The sequence below is a fragment of the Carassius carassius genome, chromosome 45 (genome assembly GCF_963082965.1).
Source record: "Carassius carassius chromosome 45, fCarCar2.1, whole genome shotgun sequence".
Classification (NCBI taxonomy): Eukaryota; Metazoa; Chordata; class Actinopteri; order Cypriniformes; family Cyprinidae; genus Carassius; species Carassius carassius.
The window spans coordinates 15,562,522-15,582,353 of record NC_081799.1 but is presented as its reverse complement, the minus strand read 5'-3'; the positions used below and the strand labels follow the sequence as shown (position 1 = coordinate 15,582,353).

The window sequence follows — 19,832 nt, the reverse complement described above, 5'->3', positions numbered from 1 at the left end:
TTACTGCTTTTAGGCTACAAGCCATTTGGTCTCTCTCTTAAGAAAAGCAACACTGTCATTTAAAATGAATGCCACCTGATAGACCACTTTGTTAACCTCTTAATTTTGGATTAAAATATAGGACAAAGTATCATTAGCTATGACAACACTAGAGTATGAAAAAAACAAAAAACAAATGCGATTGTAATGTTTGAGATTATGTTATTTCTGAAATATAGTAAAAAAAAAAAAAAAAAGGCACATTAGACCACTGGCAATTATACAAATATAACCTTGATATTGGGGTGGTTCATCGCTGCATTTCATTCATTTTCAAATTCAAATTCAGTGTAAGTTGGTGTCAGTTTCTTCCTCAAAGCCTCTCTGTCTGGTGACAAGGTGGGAAATAAACTGGGGTGACACTGCTGAACACAGATTTTTATTTGTGAGGTGTTCTGTGTGATTATATGCATTTATAAAACAATTGTGCTCATCAGTTTTCTGAAACACCTCAGATGTGAAGATTTCATCTGCACCAATATTCTGGGCTGCATGACTAAAATGAAAAGATTTTATTTGTGTATAATATAACTGGTCGAAATTACACTCATATGTTATCTGTATATATTATTGTCAGAACTACATATATGGGGAAGTCGTGGCCTAGTGGTTAGAGAGTATGACTCCTAATCCTAAGGTTGTGGGTTTGGGTCTCGGGCCGGCAATACCATGACTGAGGTGCCCTTGAGCAAGGCACTGAACCCCCAAATGCTCCCTGGGCACCACAGCATAAATGGCTGCCCACTGCTCCGGGTGTGTGTTCACAGTGTGTGTGTGTTCACTGCTGTGTGTGTGCACTTTGGATGGGTTAAGTTATTTTTTATTTTAATATATTTTAATTCCTTTGATGGCAAATCTAAATTTTCAGCATTACTCCAGTTTTCGATGTCACACGATCCTTTAAAAATGATTCTGATGCTAATTCAATGCTCAAGAAACACATATTATTATCAACAGTTGTGCTGCTTAAAATTTTTGTGGAAACTAGCATCCCATAACTAATGTTTAAAAGAACAGCATTTATATGAAACAAAAAATAATTTGTAACATTATAATTTTTTTTTTGTTTTATAATTATAATATTTTCTGTCACTTAGATTATTTAATTTGTCCTAGCAGAATAAAAGCATTGTTATAAAATAAAATAAAAATAGCTGACTGACCCCAAACTTTAGTAGCGTAGGTTACTGTAGTGCATATACAGTATTAAAAAGGCCTGTGTGTGTATATGGATGCAGAAAGGTTTTAAATGACTCCCTGAACCAGTTCGCAAGAAGTGATTCGCTAGAATTAATCGGACTTTCCAGCGATACTGACAGCAGCATATCAAACGTTACAACAGCGACTGGGCTTCACCCGAAGAAGGCGTGTCGCTGGGGGCGGTCCGGGGGCAGGGCTTGCTTCCCAACTCTCCAGTGTGAATTCCCACTCTCTCCACTGTTCGTCCAGACTTCACCTGCGAACTACGCACAGAGCAACCGCCTGATCTTTTCAGCACACTCAACCAGAGAGTTCCCTCGATACTATCAAACAACTTTCGACGTACATATCTCTCTTGAAAATCTCTTCGGACTGTATAAAGGAGAGCCGGGGTTTTCTATAGCTAAGGATGCAATCGGTTGTATGCCTTATCGGTGCCTTCATAGCAGCCGCTGTGTTTCGTCCAGGTATGTCGTTTAATTCACAATGAAAATATTGTAATCTCATTCTTTCATGTAACATCGCTGGCGTAATCCGAGAGGATTGTTGAACAGGTTCGTTCCTATAGTGACCATTCGACTGTTTTACTTCCTTACATCAATGAACATCAACAAGTTTTTATGAAAGCCGTTGCCGTAGTTCGTTGCCAATCATTGCCAGGTCATGTGTTGCACTTTTAATTTCTCCCACGTTAAGAACAAGAGGTCAACTCTCTACCTGACGAAGATGAAACCATCTGTGCCCGCCTCGGACATTCACATTCATTCATTTTAACACCAGCAATAGGGGACTGCGAAAAAGCTTTCAAACTTAAAGGATTTTCAGTAAAGAAAAGTGAATAAGAAGTTTTTAAACTTTTAGTGTGGACGGGTGACAGTACTTAATGTTGTTGATGCTACGTTTTTCTGTTTCGGTTCAGCCACATCACATGCAGAATCATACAGCAGTGACCTCACACCTGCGCGTTTCTGAAACCCCCGTCATAGATCTATTGTATGCGTCAGTCCCAATAGAAACTAAAAGAGACAGTTAAGCTAAATAATAATAATATTAATAATAAAGTCATGTCATCATTTACTCACTCGCATATTGTTGTTAAGAGTGTGCGTGGCTTTTTTTTTTCTTACGAAGAACACAAAGTGAACGTTTCATATAGGCTATATATATCCTGATCTTCTGAAGTCATACAATAGGTTTGTATGAGAAACAAACGGAAAACACCGAGTGTGAATGATTAAAATGATTTTGTGAACTGAATCATTAAATTCACAATGCTATTGTGTATCGCCGATGACTAGAAATATAGCCTAATATTTTGAACTGTATTTATGATAGGCTACTTTCATTGTGATTTGCGTTCTCTTTGAAGCTTGATCGCACAAGTCCCCATTAATTCTAATAGATTGGGTAAAAAAAACGAACAGGATATTCTTCATTTACCCTTTGTTTTTCTCAAATGAAAGAAAGTCACACGGGTTTGGTGCTATCCCTTTAGTAAGCGATTGAATGATCTTGCATTCAGGCATGGCTGTTGCCCAGCGTGCGCAGTTTATGTAAAGTTAATCAGTGCTTAAAGTCTATGGGATTTTGAGACGTGCGCGAGCACCGTTGGCCAGTTTTTTCTGAGCGCGCGAGTGCGCTGTGTGTGTGCGCATACGGTGAAAGAGAGACAGCGAGCGCGTGCATGCTCACGAGAGCTTGCGGAGGTGGAGGGCGGTGTTACGAATTCAACCATTTGACTGGTGTGTGTGATTTTATTTCACTGTCACATGCTTGTTTGCTCATAAAAATTATTTGAGATGTCCATATTCGTCTTCATAGATTATGCTTAATCTATGTAAGGCGGTAAAGTGATTGACAACTTTGAGGTGGCAGTTCTTTTTTTTTCTTGAATAATGGCCCACTAAATAAACGTGCACTTCCTATCTATCTATCTATCTATCTATCTATCTATCTATCTATCTATCTATCTATCTATCTATCTATCTATCTATCTATCTATCTATCTATCTATCTATCTATCTATCTATCTATCTATCTATCTATCTGTATGTCTGTCTGTCTGTCTGTATGTCTGTCTGTCTGTCAGTTTATCTGTCTGTCTGTCTGTCTGTCTGTCTATCAATCAGCCTTTTTCAATTTCAAAAGTTCAGTGTCTATACTTTCTACTTTGACTATAGGCCTACTATATATATATAGGGTAGAGTGGGGGAAAACGCCCCCTTAAGGAAAATGTGACATTATAGTGAAACAAAACATAAATGTGACTAGAATTGCCATCCCGGTTTTGAGTGACTATGGCAGGAATTATTCACCAAATATTAAAATTGCTCAGCCTTCATAATTAATTAGTATTTTGACTGAAAATATTTTTTGTACAAAGGGGGCGTTTTGCCCCAGCGGTGGGGTAAAATGCCCCCTTTCTTACGAACCAGTTTGCTTTATAGATCAACAGCAACTAGTTCACCAGACTAGTTTTTAATCTCTAAAAGTAAAAGGCAAGTAATGTATCAACATGTATAGGCCTATATATATGAATATTTATTTGAGAAATGTCCAACATATCCAAATTTTTTACATTTGAATTTATACATATAACTAAGTCATGCAAAAAAATATGTTGTAATAAATAAATAAATAAATAAATACATAAATAAACATTAATTCATTAGCCATTCAAAGCCATTTTAACAATTATATTTATACATATAACTAAGCCATGCAAACAAATATGTTGTAATAAATAAATACATAAATAAATAAATAAACATGAATTCATTAGCCATTCACTGTTTATCCATGCACATTTCACAGATGAATTCCCCTCGAATCTCATTGGAACAATCTACATGTGCCCACTTTTGGCACCCCTCACACCTTATCCAGTCCCCCCCACTAACTGAAAATAACTCCCCACAGTAGAGGCATTCTGTATCATCTTTCTTCTTATTCTTCACTTCAGCTGCGCTTTTGCATTTCATTTTTGCACTTTTTTTTGTGCCTTTGTTTTGTGCAGCTATCTTGTCCTCCAACATTTTTTTATATGGGGAGGAGTTCAGCACGGCTGAAGATTTACATGCCCTCTTTCGTGGCCTCTTGTTTTTTATTCTTGTCCTAGGAGACAGCTCTTCTAGAATCGAGGAGGGGGACTGACTTGGTCCTTTAAAAAGGAATAAAAAATACATTAGAATACAGAAACCCACTGGGGCCTATCAAAAGAACACACACACACACACACACACACACACACACACACACACACACACACATACAAACACAAAATTTAGTGATGAATAAGATGATGATGATGATGATGATGATGATGACAATGACAGTAGCCTAACAGTAATAGAGGTTGTAATACAAATTAAATTACCAGCTGGATTGTGTTTTCAAGTGACTGGAAGGCGAATTATAGTAAGCTCTTTAAAATACATAGTTTTTCTTACCATCTTCAGCTGGCCTCTGGAGACTTTTTCCAGGCTGTGGTTGGGAGTGGGCACTAGTGCTGGGAACCACGGATTATCCACTGGGGCCTGTCAAGAGAACACACACACACAGTTTAGTGATGATGAAGATGACGATGACACTAGCCTTATAGTAATAGTAGTTGTAATTGTTTACCAGCACTTATCTCCTCCTCAATCTCCCTGCTGTCCTCGAGGGTTGGATCTGGCCCCTCAGTTACTTCGGCTCCTTCAAAGTCTTCATCTTTGTAGACGGTCTTGTCAACAGGCCGCATCCCACAGGCCTTGAAACCCTTTTGGCCCTTCCCCACACACGCTGAAGCTGAGCAGGCTTTATCGAAAAGCCCACACACAGCATAAATATCTATTCGTTGTCCTGGGTGAGAGGTCATCCAGTTATCTGCAGCTGTGTTGTATTTTGCCTTAAAAGACTTGAAAAAGGTGCGGTCTAATGGCTGCATCTTGTGGCTGCAGTGGGGTGGGATGGTAATCATTATCACCCCACGCTCTCTCGCAAGCAACACAGCCTCGAGGGTCTTATGCGAGTGGTGGCCATCCAATATCAGAATATGAGGCCTCTGAGGAGTGCATCCAATGGTGTCACAAAAATGTCTCAGCCACTGGAGAAACAGTGTACTGTCCATCCACCCTGAGTCAGTCACTCCACCAATCGATCCTGCTGGGGCACCACACAGCAGGCGCTCATTCATTCTTTTTCTTGGAAAAATGAACAGTGGTGGTACAAACTGCCCAGCGGCGTTCATGGAACAGGCAGCAGTGACAGTAAAGCCTCTTTCCGCACTTGTAACTCTTGCCACCTTCCTCTTCCCCTTTGAAGCAACAATTTTGTTTGGCTTCTGTACATTCTGGACACCTTCCTCATCCATATTCCACAGACGGGTGGGGTCAACGTTTTCGCCAAGCCTATGGAGCTCATCCTCATAAATACGGAAGAACAGATCCACCTTCATTCTGTTGAACCCCACCATCCTAGAAATGCTCGTCGCCTCTGGAGTCCTGACAGACAGGGTTCCTTGTCTTCTTAGAAAATTATAGAACCAGTCTTTCCCTGCCATCTTGCGCTCTGAACTAAAACAATGGTTCAAGTCTAACCTCTCTGCCAGGTCATAGGCCAGCCTCCTTACATCAATCGTTGAAAGCCCAAACAATGCCCTCTCCATTGATTGAATGTGCTCAGTTAACTGGAGCTCGAATGATGACGTAAAAACTGCTTTGCGGCCTAAACACTTTGATCCAGGCTCCTAAACTTTTTTATCCCTATGCCACCTCAAGTTCTTTGGGGGGACTCCAAATTGATGGGCTGCAGCCTTCAAAGCAGTTCCCTCTTCAATCGCTCTGATGGCATTTTGTAGAGCTTGCTCTGTATAAGCACCACGGTTACTTTTTCTTTTATATGTCCGCATCTATATGGAGAGAAAAAATATATTTATGAGGTTGAGATTTCTACACCAGGCCTTTATGGGGTTGATAATTGATGTATTTGTTCACCACTATCACCAAGACAAACAGAAAACCCTAAATAAATATTAAACTTATAAATTTGTATATTTATGTGGTGAAATACATTCAATAAATGCATTAAAAGCCACTATGTTATATAATTGGGTCACCTAACCACCTTCCATCAGTGAGCTAACTGTGCTATCAAGCTAGCCTAATGCTCACTTGAGGTAATTTTTTTTCTTTTGTTCAAATATTTTGATTTTACCACCTAGTTATACTGCATTAAGTGTAAAACAAAGCATTTGATAGACAGAAATATGTTATTATAGTAATTATGATAGAGAGAAACTATGCCCTCTGGGGGGCGTTTTACCCCTCAGCTTAGGGGGCGTTTTACCCCACAACCTATGACTTTTTCAAAAAATGTTTAATTTTTTAAATATAATTATATTCCTTATAAATAACATATCCTCTCAAACTACAGAGTCCACTATCATCTATCATACATCACTGTGATATCCTGCAGAACAATATTCTCTTAAACACTTGTTTACTAATATCTGAAAATTATAGCGCTTACCATGTAAGAGAGACGGTGGGAGGGCGGTGTGTTACAAATTCAACCATTTGACTGGTGTGTGTGATTTTATTTCACTGTCACATGCTTGTTTGCTCATAAAAATTATTTGAGATGTCCATATTCGTCTTCATAGATTATGCTTAATCTATTTAAGGCGGTAAAGTGATTGACAACTTTGAGGTGGCAGTTCATTTTTTTTTTCTTGAATAATGGACCACTAAATATACGTGCACTTCCTATCTATCTATCTATCTATCTATCTATCTATCTATCTATCTATCTATCTATCTATCTATCTATCTATCTATCTATCTATCTATCTATCTATCTATCTATCTATCTATCTATCTGTCTGTCTGTCTGTCTGTCTGTCTGTCTGTCTGTCTGTCAGTTTATCTGTCTGTCTGTCTGTCTGTCTATCAATCAGCCTTTTTCAATTTCAAAAGTTCAGTGTCTATACTTTATACTTTGACTATAGGCCTACTATATATATATATATATATATATATATATATATATGTATTTTTACCCATATATATATATGGGTAGAAATACCAGGGCTTAATTTGTGCCGGAACAAGCCGTCACTTCATGCACCTTCACTCAGATTGACGCGCGCGCACAGCCTGGAGGAGACCGATCTCCGCTTATCTGCAAAGCAAGGATAAACAAATAACTGTTTGAATAGTACAGCATTTTCTTTACTCAAACACTATGTATGTTAAGGCTATTGTTTGTGTGTGTTTGAAGACTGGAGAAGTAGGTTTTTTGCCATCTAGCCAAAATACTTTTGTACGTTTTAAATATTGTGCTGTGCATAAGTGCTTAATCGTTTATATCATGAGATTTTGGCTAAGTGTATTAAACAACAAGAAAAAACTAAGCGCCCATAGCAACAATAAACGTTATACCCTAACCTGTAAAAGGTGCTGGCATTTAATGCGCTGCACTTGCCTCAGATGCAGACAAAACACAGATCTCCTCATTCGCTGGCCAAAGACCTTGTTAACTCCATTTGAGCTTGTTTTTATATAGCCTAATGTTAATTGCACGTGTCTGATACAACACAAGCAGTGTTGTTTAATTATTGACTTTTCTGCCTTTTCTTTCTTTTCCCCCTGTATTTTAGTAGAGTGTGCCATGAAACTGTTTTATTTGTCAAAACCCATCAGACATCATATTGTTTGTAATAATTAATTAATTGCAAGGCCACACATTAATTGAGGTTATTATTATTTTTTGCTTTACAAAATAATTTGTCACACTGCAGGACCATTTCAAATTAAACTAATTGGTATTTAAAATGGCAAAATGATCATTTTAAATTGTAGGGGGAAAAGTGCATATTACCAGACCTGAGATGTACAATTTCTCTTATAAAGCCCTTATGCAAATAAAATTGAAGCTAGAATGTTGTTGATAATAAAATAAATTTACATGCTATTTGTCATCTACCCATATACTGTCTAAAAATGTGTTTTTACTATTTTAGGTATGAAACTCTGTGCCATGTACAATACATAATAGTAATTAAAAAATAAATTAATAAATAAATGTGTTCAGTATAAAACTAGAGAAGCTCTGTCACACAGCAGGAAAATGTTCATCATGTGATATTTTCCAAAATAACACTTGTTTGTCGGTCTGTTTGCAGAACTTCATTTAATTTTATTGTATGACAAAGAATATGTTGCTGATTATCAATGCACTGGAAATTCATTGGAAACTACAGTTTGAGTTCAGGCTATTGTTGTGGGATTCTGTCTGATTTGACAGGGTGATGGGTGTGGCTTGTTTGGGGAACCCATACCATCCTTCAATATTTCCTAGTGTAGTTTCTAAGTGACAGAACATGACATGTCATGATTTATCCTGAGATGTAAGGCATGTATAGATCTGTTTCCCCCACATAGACATTTCTGTAAGCTATGTGGGCAGTTTCAAAGAGTTCTCCCCCACCCCAAACAAACACACACACAACCCATAGCCTTCACTCAAAGGGTATTTGCTGTTACGACCCTCTGGCTCTTTTTGGTTGTGTGTTGGAAAGGTCAGCTTCTCTGGAGTGCTGTCAGCAGTAGACTGATCACCTGTATGCAAACAGGTAAAGCATCTCTGCCATCTTAGCGAGCTTAGTGGTTGGAATGTGCTCTAGATGTATTTTATAGCAAAAACCTGCTTCGTGCAGCTTCCTGAATACATTATTTAATTTGTCGATTATTAAATAGCCTGGCTGATGAAACATTTACTTACTCTGATTATGAAAAATCTTTCCCCTCTTTCTGAAAGCTGCATGATTAAAGCACTGATGAATGTGGATTAGATTTAGTAGAATGCTTGAAGGGGTTTCAGAAATCACAGTAATATTTTAAATAAATAAAAATTATTGGAGATTCCTTAATGTGCATTTGTAAAATTTCTGTTGGGGTTAAGTAAGGGTCACTGAAACCAGAGCTGTATTTTTATTTCCGTTGCATATCAGTGACATCACTCTAAATGGCATATGACTGGTGAGGAGGAACTGAAACACTCAGTGAACCAGAAAGCACAGGCCTTTGTTTATCACGAGAGATGAAAAAAAAACCTAATTACATTCAGACCGACACTAAACCGCACCTCCACCAGGAAATCCCACATCTGATCATTTAAGCATTCAAGTGAAATATTCATGCCACCGTGGCCTGATGGGGGAATATTTTGTCATTGTTTATTGGCAGGCAAGGGCTTGAGCTGATTAATGTCAGTTCCACTTAGATATCAAACAGGAAAACCCATGTAGTGAAAAGAAACGTCTAATTCATATTTGCATATTCATTTAGTTTAAGCCTAACTATGGTACTGCTTTCAGGAAGAGCCAATGGAAGCATATGGTAAAAGCTAATTTTACAGCTTTGGGGCTTTGTTCGTCTCAAATGGTGGGCAGAGAGAAAAAAAAACCTGAGAGCATAGACTAAGTGAACAATGTTTCATGTGCTAAAATGATTGTGGGTATTATTCTGAAATTACTGGATCCAGGCTTGGATGAGACAGGCAGTTAAGGTTTCAAAATGTCCTTTTGACCAACCATTTAAAAAGGCTGAAGTGAGAGGCCATTATGTCATCATTTATTCATATTCAAATTCCCTCCCGACCACTCATGCACATGCATCCATGCACACTTATGTTCCATCACAGGCTTTTATAGTAAATTACTTAAGCCATGTGTTGGACCAAGCATCTGCTCTCCCATGAACACATGCACACACATATACATATCCCTCCTTTGTCTTTCTTGTCCATCAGACACTCCCCATTTGCTAATGGATTAATCGCAGCATTGCTGAGAAGGAAGACCAGTTGTCTGCACTGCCCAAAATGGCCCCCTGAGACTTCAGCCGGTCTTATCTACAGTATGCTCATCTGATCCAACAACCCTCCTTTTGCCTCATAATCAAAGGGAATGCTTATTAGGTTCTGTACGCTGATGAAATGCTGTGTTGGTTACCAGCTCTAAAACATCTTTTCCCAAGATTGCTGGTTGATAAAAGGCATTTGGTGGTCTTAAGTGCTGCATTGAGGGAATATTGTTCTCTCGCATTAATATTGTTATGCATATAAGGAGTGTAGCGATGCACAGCAGGGAGACACAATTTCAAGGGTTCAGAGATAAGTTTTAAATGAGTGTGCTAACTTTTGTGTGCTGTACACAATAAAGTCATTTTGACAGCCGAATTCTCATCTGTGCTATCAAATATGGAAGTGGCAATAATGTTTATTCAAGCTCTCCTGGTGGCAGACCTGCTTTTCACTTCTCGAAGCTGAGTGTTTTCTGATCAACAGCTGTGATTAAACCGACTGTAGGCGTCAAACTCACCAGTTTTTGCTCATTAACAGAATGCAGAAAGCTGATAAAATGTAGCGATTGGACTCTGATAAGTTTATTTGCATTTCTTTATTAATATCAGTTATTCTTGCAGACCACACCCCAGCGGCATTTGGCAGCATGATAGGATGTAAGCAGAATGTTAATGAGTGGAAAACAAATCTTCCTGTCTTTAGAGTTTTTTTTTTTATCCCATCTTGAGTTTAATGGGATGGTTTAAAGAGCCATAACTAACTCTTTTGGGCCACTCTTGCTCATTTATGGGCTGGTGATATAAATATATTGACGTGGCAGTCAATGAAAGGGTCCGGGGATGGCTATCGATTAGACAAGCATCTAGTTAGACAACGTGTTTTTTAACATGCACTTTTTGGCGGTAACTCAAGAGTCGGTCTATGGCGAGGCCACCTTGTGTCATTCAATATAGTTTTAGCGGGCAATTATGTGGCTGCCGGAATGTTATTTATAAGTTTGCTTAAAGCGCAAGAGTCATAAGTCACCCATTCTTCAGGGTTGTTGTATCGATCAGTTCAGAGATCACAGTGTAGAACCAATTTGAGTATGTTTACCACTTGCGCTTATGAAATGTACATGGTGCGTTTTGAGCAGAGACTTTTTAAGCCATACGTTTTGAGGTCGATAATACCCCCCAGAAAAGGATTTACATACATCAGGCTGCTTGTTCACATATAGTGGTTAATGGTGGTCTGGAGGATATTATTTCATCAATGTCAAATGTTTGTCCTGGCATTTAGATCCGTCTACAAAAGGTTGCGAGTTGTAACGGCCCTTAGCCTGTCTCCCTCCCGCCAAATCACATTCTGTCAAATATCCATCTGAGGCTTTGAGCGCTTCAATTCAGGCTGACATTCAAAGCCACACAACCTTTCTGGCAGCCATGGAGACGCACGATAACCGGATTCCCATTCTGGGTCCATCGCTTTGATGCTGTCTGTGATGTGCAGATTGCATTTCTCCATGTGTGAGGAGACATTCCTGTCTGCCACTCTCGCCTCTTTAAGTGACGCTTTGAACCAGAAGGGCATGACAGAGGAAGGAAAAGTTTTTTCCCCCCTCTCTTAAATCTGTTCCGGATAGAGTGAGAGAGGCGGATGGAAAGAAGGTTAGAGTACCCATGAGCTCCATGGGTTTGGGACGGGATCTCCCGGAGCTGTCAGGGTGAATGAGGAAGCACTGACGTTGGTTAAATCTATTAAAGGTAATGTGGGGTGAACCGTGAGCTTGACGGGTGGTGCCCCTATTCAGAGACGGTCGGCACATACATTGCGAGCGGAAGAGATGAATTTTCAACATTTAGAGCTTTAATTGCTCTTTCCTTAGGTTCACAATGAGTCTAGTTGTTTGAATTGAAAGCATTTCTTTTTCAGATTTGAGCATAAGGTTGTGCCATTTATACTTGAATTGAATTGAGAATGCCATTTAATTTCCAGTTGAATTTTAATAGAAGTGGAATTAAAATAAATGAAAATTCACATAATCAAAAATTTTATAGTCTGTTTTTTTCTAGTAGTTCACAAACCCATTTTTGAGTGAACTATCATATAAACTATAAAAACATGTATGTTGAATAAACTGACTAGGATGAAAGAACACTTCATTTCCCAGCAGAATTATAAAATTTACAACACAGGTAAAGTCCTCTTTTTATCATTCCAATTCAGTGTCCTTTGCAGTGTGGCATGGTGACACAGTAACTCAAATATGAACTTAAACATGGTTTGAGCCAAAAAAAATTGATATCCTCCGGCTGGATGGAAGTCTCATAGTCTAGTCTGTGACCATCATACACTATGCGATTTTCTGTGGAATCTGTCAATGCTAATCTGCAGAGTGGCTCTGAGATTCATCAACTTAAATCGTAACTTGTAAATTGCGAGAAAATCAGGGCAAAAATTGTGAAGGGTATTCCAGTCTTTATTCATCCCCAGTCATTCCAAACCTGTATGACTCTTCTGTGGAACATTAAAAAACCCACTGAGACTGACATTTTTACAAATTTCTTCTTTTGAGTTTCACAGAAGAAAGTAAGTCATACAGTTTTGAAACAATATGTGGGTGAGTAAATGTTAATAGAATTTCTAACTATATTTAAAATTCAACCCTGGTACAATCAGAAAAAGCTCCCCCAGACAGGAATTACGCATGGTAGTTTCAATTGCAGCAGAGGTTAATAGCGAAAGAGGAAGTGGGAGCCTTTTTTAAGTCAATAGGTCCATTTTAGATGTACGTCATCCATCTTTACCATGCGGTTTCTCTTGGTACATAGCTCTAATGAAAAAGGGTCAAATGTTATTCCCACTTACAATTTAGTGGCCTCTTCCCTCATGTTCACATCCCTTTTTAGCACCTCCCACTAAATCATGCTCAGAGGTACTGAATTGTTGTCTTTGTGAGCCTCTGTAATAAATTAAACTGGTTATGTGATTTAAAAGGGTTACTGGTGGGAGCGAAAGGGAGGATGAGGCTGCGGATGAAAGAGTGCACGATAAAAAATAACATTGTGGAGATGAAAACCTTGAACCCAAATTTCAGAGGAGGAAGTTCAACTGCAAGTTCATGCCCACTAAAATCACACGTAGGAGTATCATTAAGGATTGCCAAACAAAAGGTTTCCCAAAGATGCATGGCATATAAAATCAATTTCGACTCAATTTATTATTCCCTTTTCAAATTTCCAAAATGGCTTTCCGGCATGACTTTACATGCCATAGTCAGATAGCACTGGATTTCTGACAGGATAAACATTCAGTAAACCTCATGGTGGAAATTATTAGGGCAGGCAGCCGACCTGCTCTGCTCCCAAGAGGCAGGGGAAGAAGCGTCCTCTCATGCGATAAATTAGTTCCAGCTCTCGCAGGCTGGAGGAGCTCCCTCAGAGCTCCATGTTGTTTTAGCGTGCACCGTTCTAATGCGATTTTAAAAGGTTGAAAGTTTGAGTAGAGGCAAATGGCTGATTATGTACACACAACCGGTGCACATCTGCTTCGGTTCACATCGAGGAAAAAAGAAGCCTGCTTTTTTTCCCCCTTCCTAAACCTGTTTCGGCACATCGAGAACGTTGGCCTAAGGGGCTTTTGTGACGCCTCCCAAAATTCCTGTCTTCATGAGCGGGACTTTATCTTCCTTCAAATGCAAATTTAATGGTTGTGGGATTTTATTTTATTTTTTACACACTCTGCACCGACATCACACATTTCCCTTGTTTTGTTGATGCTTTTGTGATGGAAGTACCGCAGAGAGCAGGATGAAGCAACAGTCATCCCTAACTGATCTGACTTTGTCTTTCTTCTCTCAGTGTCGTTTGAGGGAAACTTTAGGACGGATCCGTCTCTCTATTTATTCAATAAATCCCACCTCTGGGTGTTTGCCCTTTTCGCTCGCTCCCTCCTTTTCCTCAAAATCCCTTGTTTCTTTATTCATCCTGTGTGACAGCACTTTCTGCATTCAGCACAAATGGATTTATTTACCTTCCAGAGGGGTCAAGTACAATGGGCCTTATGTTAAAAGTCCCGTAGATGTGCGTGAAGGAAAACGAAGAGTGTGCTATGCTGAATATAAAGTCTGAGGAAGCTGTGCTCGTAGAAGGCCACTAGAAAAGAAAATTGCTGGAGTGGTATATCTGAAAGTGCCCTGTAGGCCTTGCTATACCAGTAGTCTGCCATTTTGTCACCCCATAGCCTCCACTTTAATATGCTGTTCTAATAATCATATTGACCTGTCCTTTAATTTTCCTCACAGCAAATGAGGCAATTGCACATCCAACATTAACCTCCACAGAATTGGGTTGTGTAACAGCTAAAAGCCATGGTTTTTGCCTTAGAAATAGCAGCTTTTTAATAGCAGGGCTAACTATTTGGTTCAAAGTGTCCATATTAGCCATTATGTGAACTAAAAGCCACTGTGCAAGAGAAAGAAACAGGAAAAGAGATTGCAGTCAGATGTTTTTCCCCCTTCTTTTTACAATGCTAACCAAACACTGTATATTTTGTCTGGTCCTAATTTCAGATTTTTAACACATCCGACAGCTGATCTTAAAACTACTGTGATATATCTGGGGTTTATTCATAAATGTATAAACATAAATAATTCTGCTGCTTATAACAAGTCACCAGCACATTCAGTGCACTTTAAGGACTCCACTCCATCTTCTGAAGTGCCGTTCCAGCGACATGAGCACATTATATATTTGAAAGGAACTTTGTTGCTGTCAGCTAGCATCCACACTGAAAGCTTAGGGTGATAGCACACTAAATTTAAGCACAAGCTGACCAACTTCCACTTTTTTTTTACATCCTTATTTGGAAATACCTGTAAACGCATTCAAAGAGGTCAGAGATAACACCATTCTTGGGAGGTCTTTGAGCACTTATCGTAGATCTCATACTAAAGGTATTTAAGCTAAAAGCCTGTGCCTTTGGTATTCCCAGCATCTTAGGTGGACTATTTGCAGGTGGAGAGTTTTAATTCCTTTTCTTGCTCCCCGTCTCAACCTATCCCCCTCTGGTTGGAGCTGCACACACATTTTTGGAAAAGATTTCTTCAAGTGTGTTCCTTGGAGATAAGAGGCGATGTATTTTTCTCTGGGCAGTGCACTAATCTTCTGCTGTTCTATATATAGGAGACACAAGCTGAAGTATTTGTTTGATTCAGTCCCATGCAGTGGTCTCATGACCGCATTTTGGCTGTCATTTACAGTTTTTCTCAGTCACTTTGGTACATTTCTCAGATCAGAATTTAAATTCTCAAAACTACCTGTTCAATTCTCACATCATTGTGTCACTTGTGCACATCAAAAAAGCAGTTTCTCATTTCTTTGAACAAGTTGCAAATGCTTTGGTACATCCATGCAAATGATTATGTACAATTCTCTGTTGTTTCCTACATTGCTAATGTCATGTTGCTCAAAATTTATTATATAGTTTTCTGTGCAATAGTCTTACCCCCCAAAACATTGGGTCTTTAGTTCATCGTATAAGTCATTACATGCAAAATGGTTAATCTAGTTGACATAAACTTTTTTTTTTTACACATTATTATTAGACTTAGTCAATTTGGCATGAATTGTGCAAGTGAATATTTACTAATGAGGAGAATGTAGATGATAAACCAATGATAAACCATTTCTCTGAAATAGCTCAAAGGTTCATCTCATGAATCTTCAGTTGGAAAGCTTACTATACTATATAGACAGAGGACAACACAAGAGTTACACATTCTGACAATTGACTTATTTTCATCTTTGTGCCCGTATTTCTTTTTCCTTTTCTATATGACAATGACATTGTAAAGTTTTTTTTTTTTTGTTGGCCAGACCACTAGTAAAAGTGTAACTGGGAATTCTATCCAGTCTCTTTCAATCAATATCCCACATACAGTAATGTGTAAATTTGTACTTTTGAAATGGATATATGGCATACATAAGGATATTGCATACTGTTCAATACAGTAACTGTCATCCAAAATGTTGCTATAGTTTACATCAGAACATCTCTCCAGAGTACAGTTATATTGACAACATGACTAAGCAATTTGACTGTCTTATCCGTAAAACTATGACACAAGGACTTGTCATTCGATGGCACTGACATGTTCATTGACACAGATATTTGTTTTTGAGAGATGAACTAAGGATTTTGAGCAAGAGACTGGCTTTTGCAGGTAATCCATGGTGTTTTGCTATTTGTACGAGTTGTTTTGAGAAATGCACTTACTGTTTTGCAAATTGTGAGTTTGATTCGAGAAATGTACCAAAGCGACTGAGAAAAACTGTAATGAAATTGACCTACGAAACACAATGTTCCTCACATGGACGCAAAACCAAGGAATACAAGGGCTGAATTTTTCCCTTTTTATTTCTGTCTGATGCTCAGTAAGTTCACAGGAAGTTTGTCTTAAAATGAAGCAAAAGCTCAGAAAGCAAAACAGCATTAATGGGTTTATTTCAGATTTTAGTCATCATAGTATCCCCAATGATCTCAGTGAAATTACTGACTGGATGAGGTCACCACAAAAACCCTGTTAGTCTCAAGCCCTTCACCAACAACCATATTGAGCTGTGACGTTAAATGTAGCAGACAAGAAAACTTTTAGTACATTGATGCCATTAAATGGATACTCATACAGATTTGGAAAGACATGACGATGAGTAAAAAATCTAAAGATTTTTTTTTAGAACCCTCCAAACAAAATCTGACACTGATAATATTTGCCATTATTACATCTTTGCCAAAAAAACTATTTTATCAGAACACACAGCTACTTCGGAACAGATGTCAATAAAGAAAGATGCTTTTTGGTCAGTTATAGTTATGGCATCTATCAGCTAGCATTAACTATTCCATGCTAACTTGCCAAACCTTGACCCATTGCTGGTCATCAGCCTTTTTCATTTGGCTCAAAGTCTCTTTTATTCAGTTCAGGCTGCAGAAACTAGAACTTTCAGTATCATTTCTCTTATTTTCTTGCACACTGCTAACTCAGGCATGCGGAAGGGTAACGTATCATATCTCTGTAAAGCTTTGGAGCATGTTTGATCCTTTTCATGAACTTACCCCAGTGGCTCTCGTGTCTCAGATGAGCTGAGGCAACCAATGGCTCAATGCTATGGTTGATCTATTTTATCCAGACACTGTACCATCCTGGGGGGCAGTGCAGATACTTCCCCTCTCATCTGCTAAACACCTCAACACTGTTTTCCAGCTAAGAGCTAAAGATGCAGTCTCTATATCTCTATTTATATATTTGTTTGAGAAACGTATGCCTAGGTTGTAGATAGAATTGTAAATAGATATTTAAACCATCATTACTATTTTGACTGTGATATTGATATACACACATTAAACAAGCTTACATTGAGTGAATTATATTTACACCACATTGCCAATTGTTTTGTCTATTTTTGATCGGCCAGTCAAGTTAATAATAGAGCCAAAACTAATAATGTGCATGGGTCTCCAAGCAGCACATAGCAGTGGTGTCACTGAATGAATTAATGCTTTTGAACAAAACAGATGACTGAATGACTCAAACAGGCATACCAGAATATGAAGTTTTTGCATTATTACACAAATTGCATTAACAGCCATTTTTGTCACATAATTTGCATTAAAGAGTTATTCTTCATTGATTTCAATGAATAATTGATTTTAAATCATTCCAAAAGACTGTCGCTAGTTGTAGCCTTCTGGTATATCGATGTAACTGCAGAAAAGATCACATAAAATTCTCACAACTAATGCACAGACTGACAGTATAGTTTTGGGTCCTGCCTAAAATATTTAGAAATGTAAAGATCTCTTTGTCACGTAATTTGCCTTAACAGTTTTTTTTTGTCATATAATTTGCATTAACAGTTATTCTTTGATTAATTCAATGAATGATTCAATTCAAATCATTCATGAAGACTGTCCCTAGTTGTGATATATTGGCATATGGATGTAACTTTCATGGTCACTTAAAAAAATCAGTATATGTAGTTTAGCATCCTTCTTAAAATATTTAGACTTATAAAGCTCTCTTTGTCATGTAATTTGAATTACCAATCATTTCGACTCAAAACAAACATGACTTGAGCAGAAACTCCAACACAAAGCTCTAAAGAGAAAGCGCTCCTTCATATTCAATATTGTTTTGATTTTGCTCAGATATTCCTCAGGTGTTTGGGTTTTATTGGAATACGGGGCTCATTTCTTGTTCTTGGCCAGGGAAAGTGTTTTTAAATCTTATCTTAGCTTGTGCTGTTGTGGTAACTGAATCCTGAGTGCCCCCAGGAGCTGTGCAGTAAAACGGCTGGGAGGAAACTGGCTGCCCTCATCCTGGCTCTCGCTGCCAGTGGCTATGCTGCATCCCTCTGCATGATTAAAACTACAAAGCAAAGCTGACTTTATCTTCTCATCCAGTTCAGAACATGCCCTGGCTTTGTTTCCCCTGCTTTTAAATAAAATGAAATCTACAGTATAGTGATGCCATAAGGTGTGCCCAGGCCTGACAAGTATTTGAACAAAAACATCAGGTGTCTGAAGGTCTTTCTGAACTGCCTGCTTTGAAGGAACTGAAGGTTTGGCTGCAGGAACCTGATAGTTGAAAGCTCTGATGTTTCTATACAAGTGATGTTTGTGTCCTGCATTCACCCTCCTCTTTCTGTCCGTTCAATGCTTTCACACAATATTTCAAGAAAAACAGCAAACATTCACATGATAAACACCCCTTTCCTTCAGCTGCTTCTGATTTCTCTGTCAGTCATTTACAATAGTAATGTTTTTGCACTGTTATAATGGGCAGTTGTGCAGAGAGTTGAAGAAGGCACTGCTTCTCCCAGAGGCTCACATATGTTTCATTTAAGCATCAAGTTTGTCTTAGATGTTGTGGTAACACTTTAGAATAAGGTTCCATTAGTTAATGTTAGTTAATTAACATGAACAAACAATGAACGATACATTTATTACTCTATTTATTAATCTTTGTTAAGGTTAGTTAATGAAAATGGGGACTGTTTGTTTGACCAATGGCAAAAAAAGTTTTTTTTTTTTTTTTTTTTTTTACCAAGAATCTGTTTGAAAACTATTATTTTTGTAATTCTGTTCAATTCAGTTTGAATTCTCTGGTGGATCTCCATTCACTCTTACTGCCATCTGAAAAACAAAACAATATTAAAGCAGTCTCATGATTGTGATTAGGGATGCATATGACATTAAAATTCTGTGCAGTACAGTAAGCCAATATGTTTTTATTTTTTTTTTTTTTTTTTATAGTTATGGTTGAACAATGACACATTAAAATTCTATACTAGTGTTATCTAAATAAGTAAATAGATAGAACATCAAACTAAAACAATAATTTAAAATGAAATAAAATAAAGCTAAATAGAAATATTTTAAATTAATTCATAATAATGAAAAAATACAATAAAAAAATTAAAGCTGATTCTAAATATTTATATATAATGATAAATGAAACAAAAATAAAACTGATGCCAGTACATTACAAATGTCTAATATTTGCTGACAAGCAATATGGTATTAATATATCGTGCATCCCTAATTATGATTTGTAGAAATTACAATAGAGATAAAGTCTGTTGCAGTCCACTGGGAAAGGGGGCTGTTCGAGGGTGTGGTTAGGACCAACAAAATGGTTCTGTCTTCAAAGTGTAATGCAGTCAGATGGCTTCAGGGTAAAATTCCATTTCCCTTCTAATACG

At 38.0% G+C, this 19,832-nt stretch overlaps 1 protein-coding gene and 1 long non-coding RNA gene across 3 annotated transcripts in view; one reads left to right on the top strand and one right to left on the bottom strand.

The window, feature by feature from the left end:
- The first annotated feature begins 1,464 nt into the window (after positions 1-1,464).
- The window catches only part of LOC132127215 (CD166 antigen homolog), a 71,969-nt gene continuing 53,601 nt past the window's right edge, over positions 1,465-19,832 (top strand). For both annotated transcript variants that reach the window (XM_059538981.1, XM_059538980.1), the window contains exon 1: positions 1,465-1,706. In XM_059538981.1, the coding sequence (XP_059394964.1) occupies positions 1,649-1,706 (58 nt within the window). In that variant the 5' untranslated portion in view covers positions 1,465-1,648. The remainder of the gene's footprint in view (positions 1,707-19,832) is intronic.
- LOC132127293 (uncharacterized) lies at positions 4,320-5,038 on the bottom strand. Its single transcript, XR_009427507.1, has 3 exons — positions 4,864-5,038; positions 4,689-4,775; positions 4,320-4,448 (listed from the first exon to the last, which is right to left on the bottom strand). It is a non-coding gene; the product is annotated as an uncharacterized LOC132127293 (long non-coding RNA).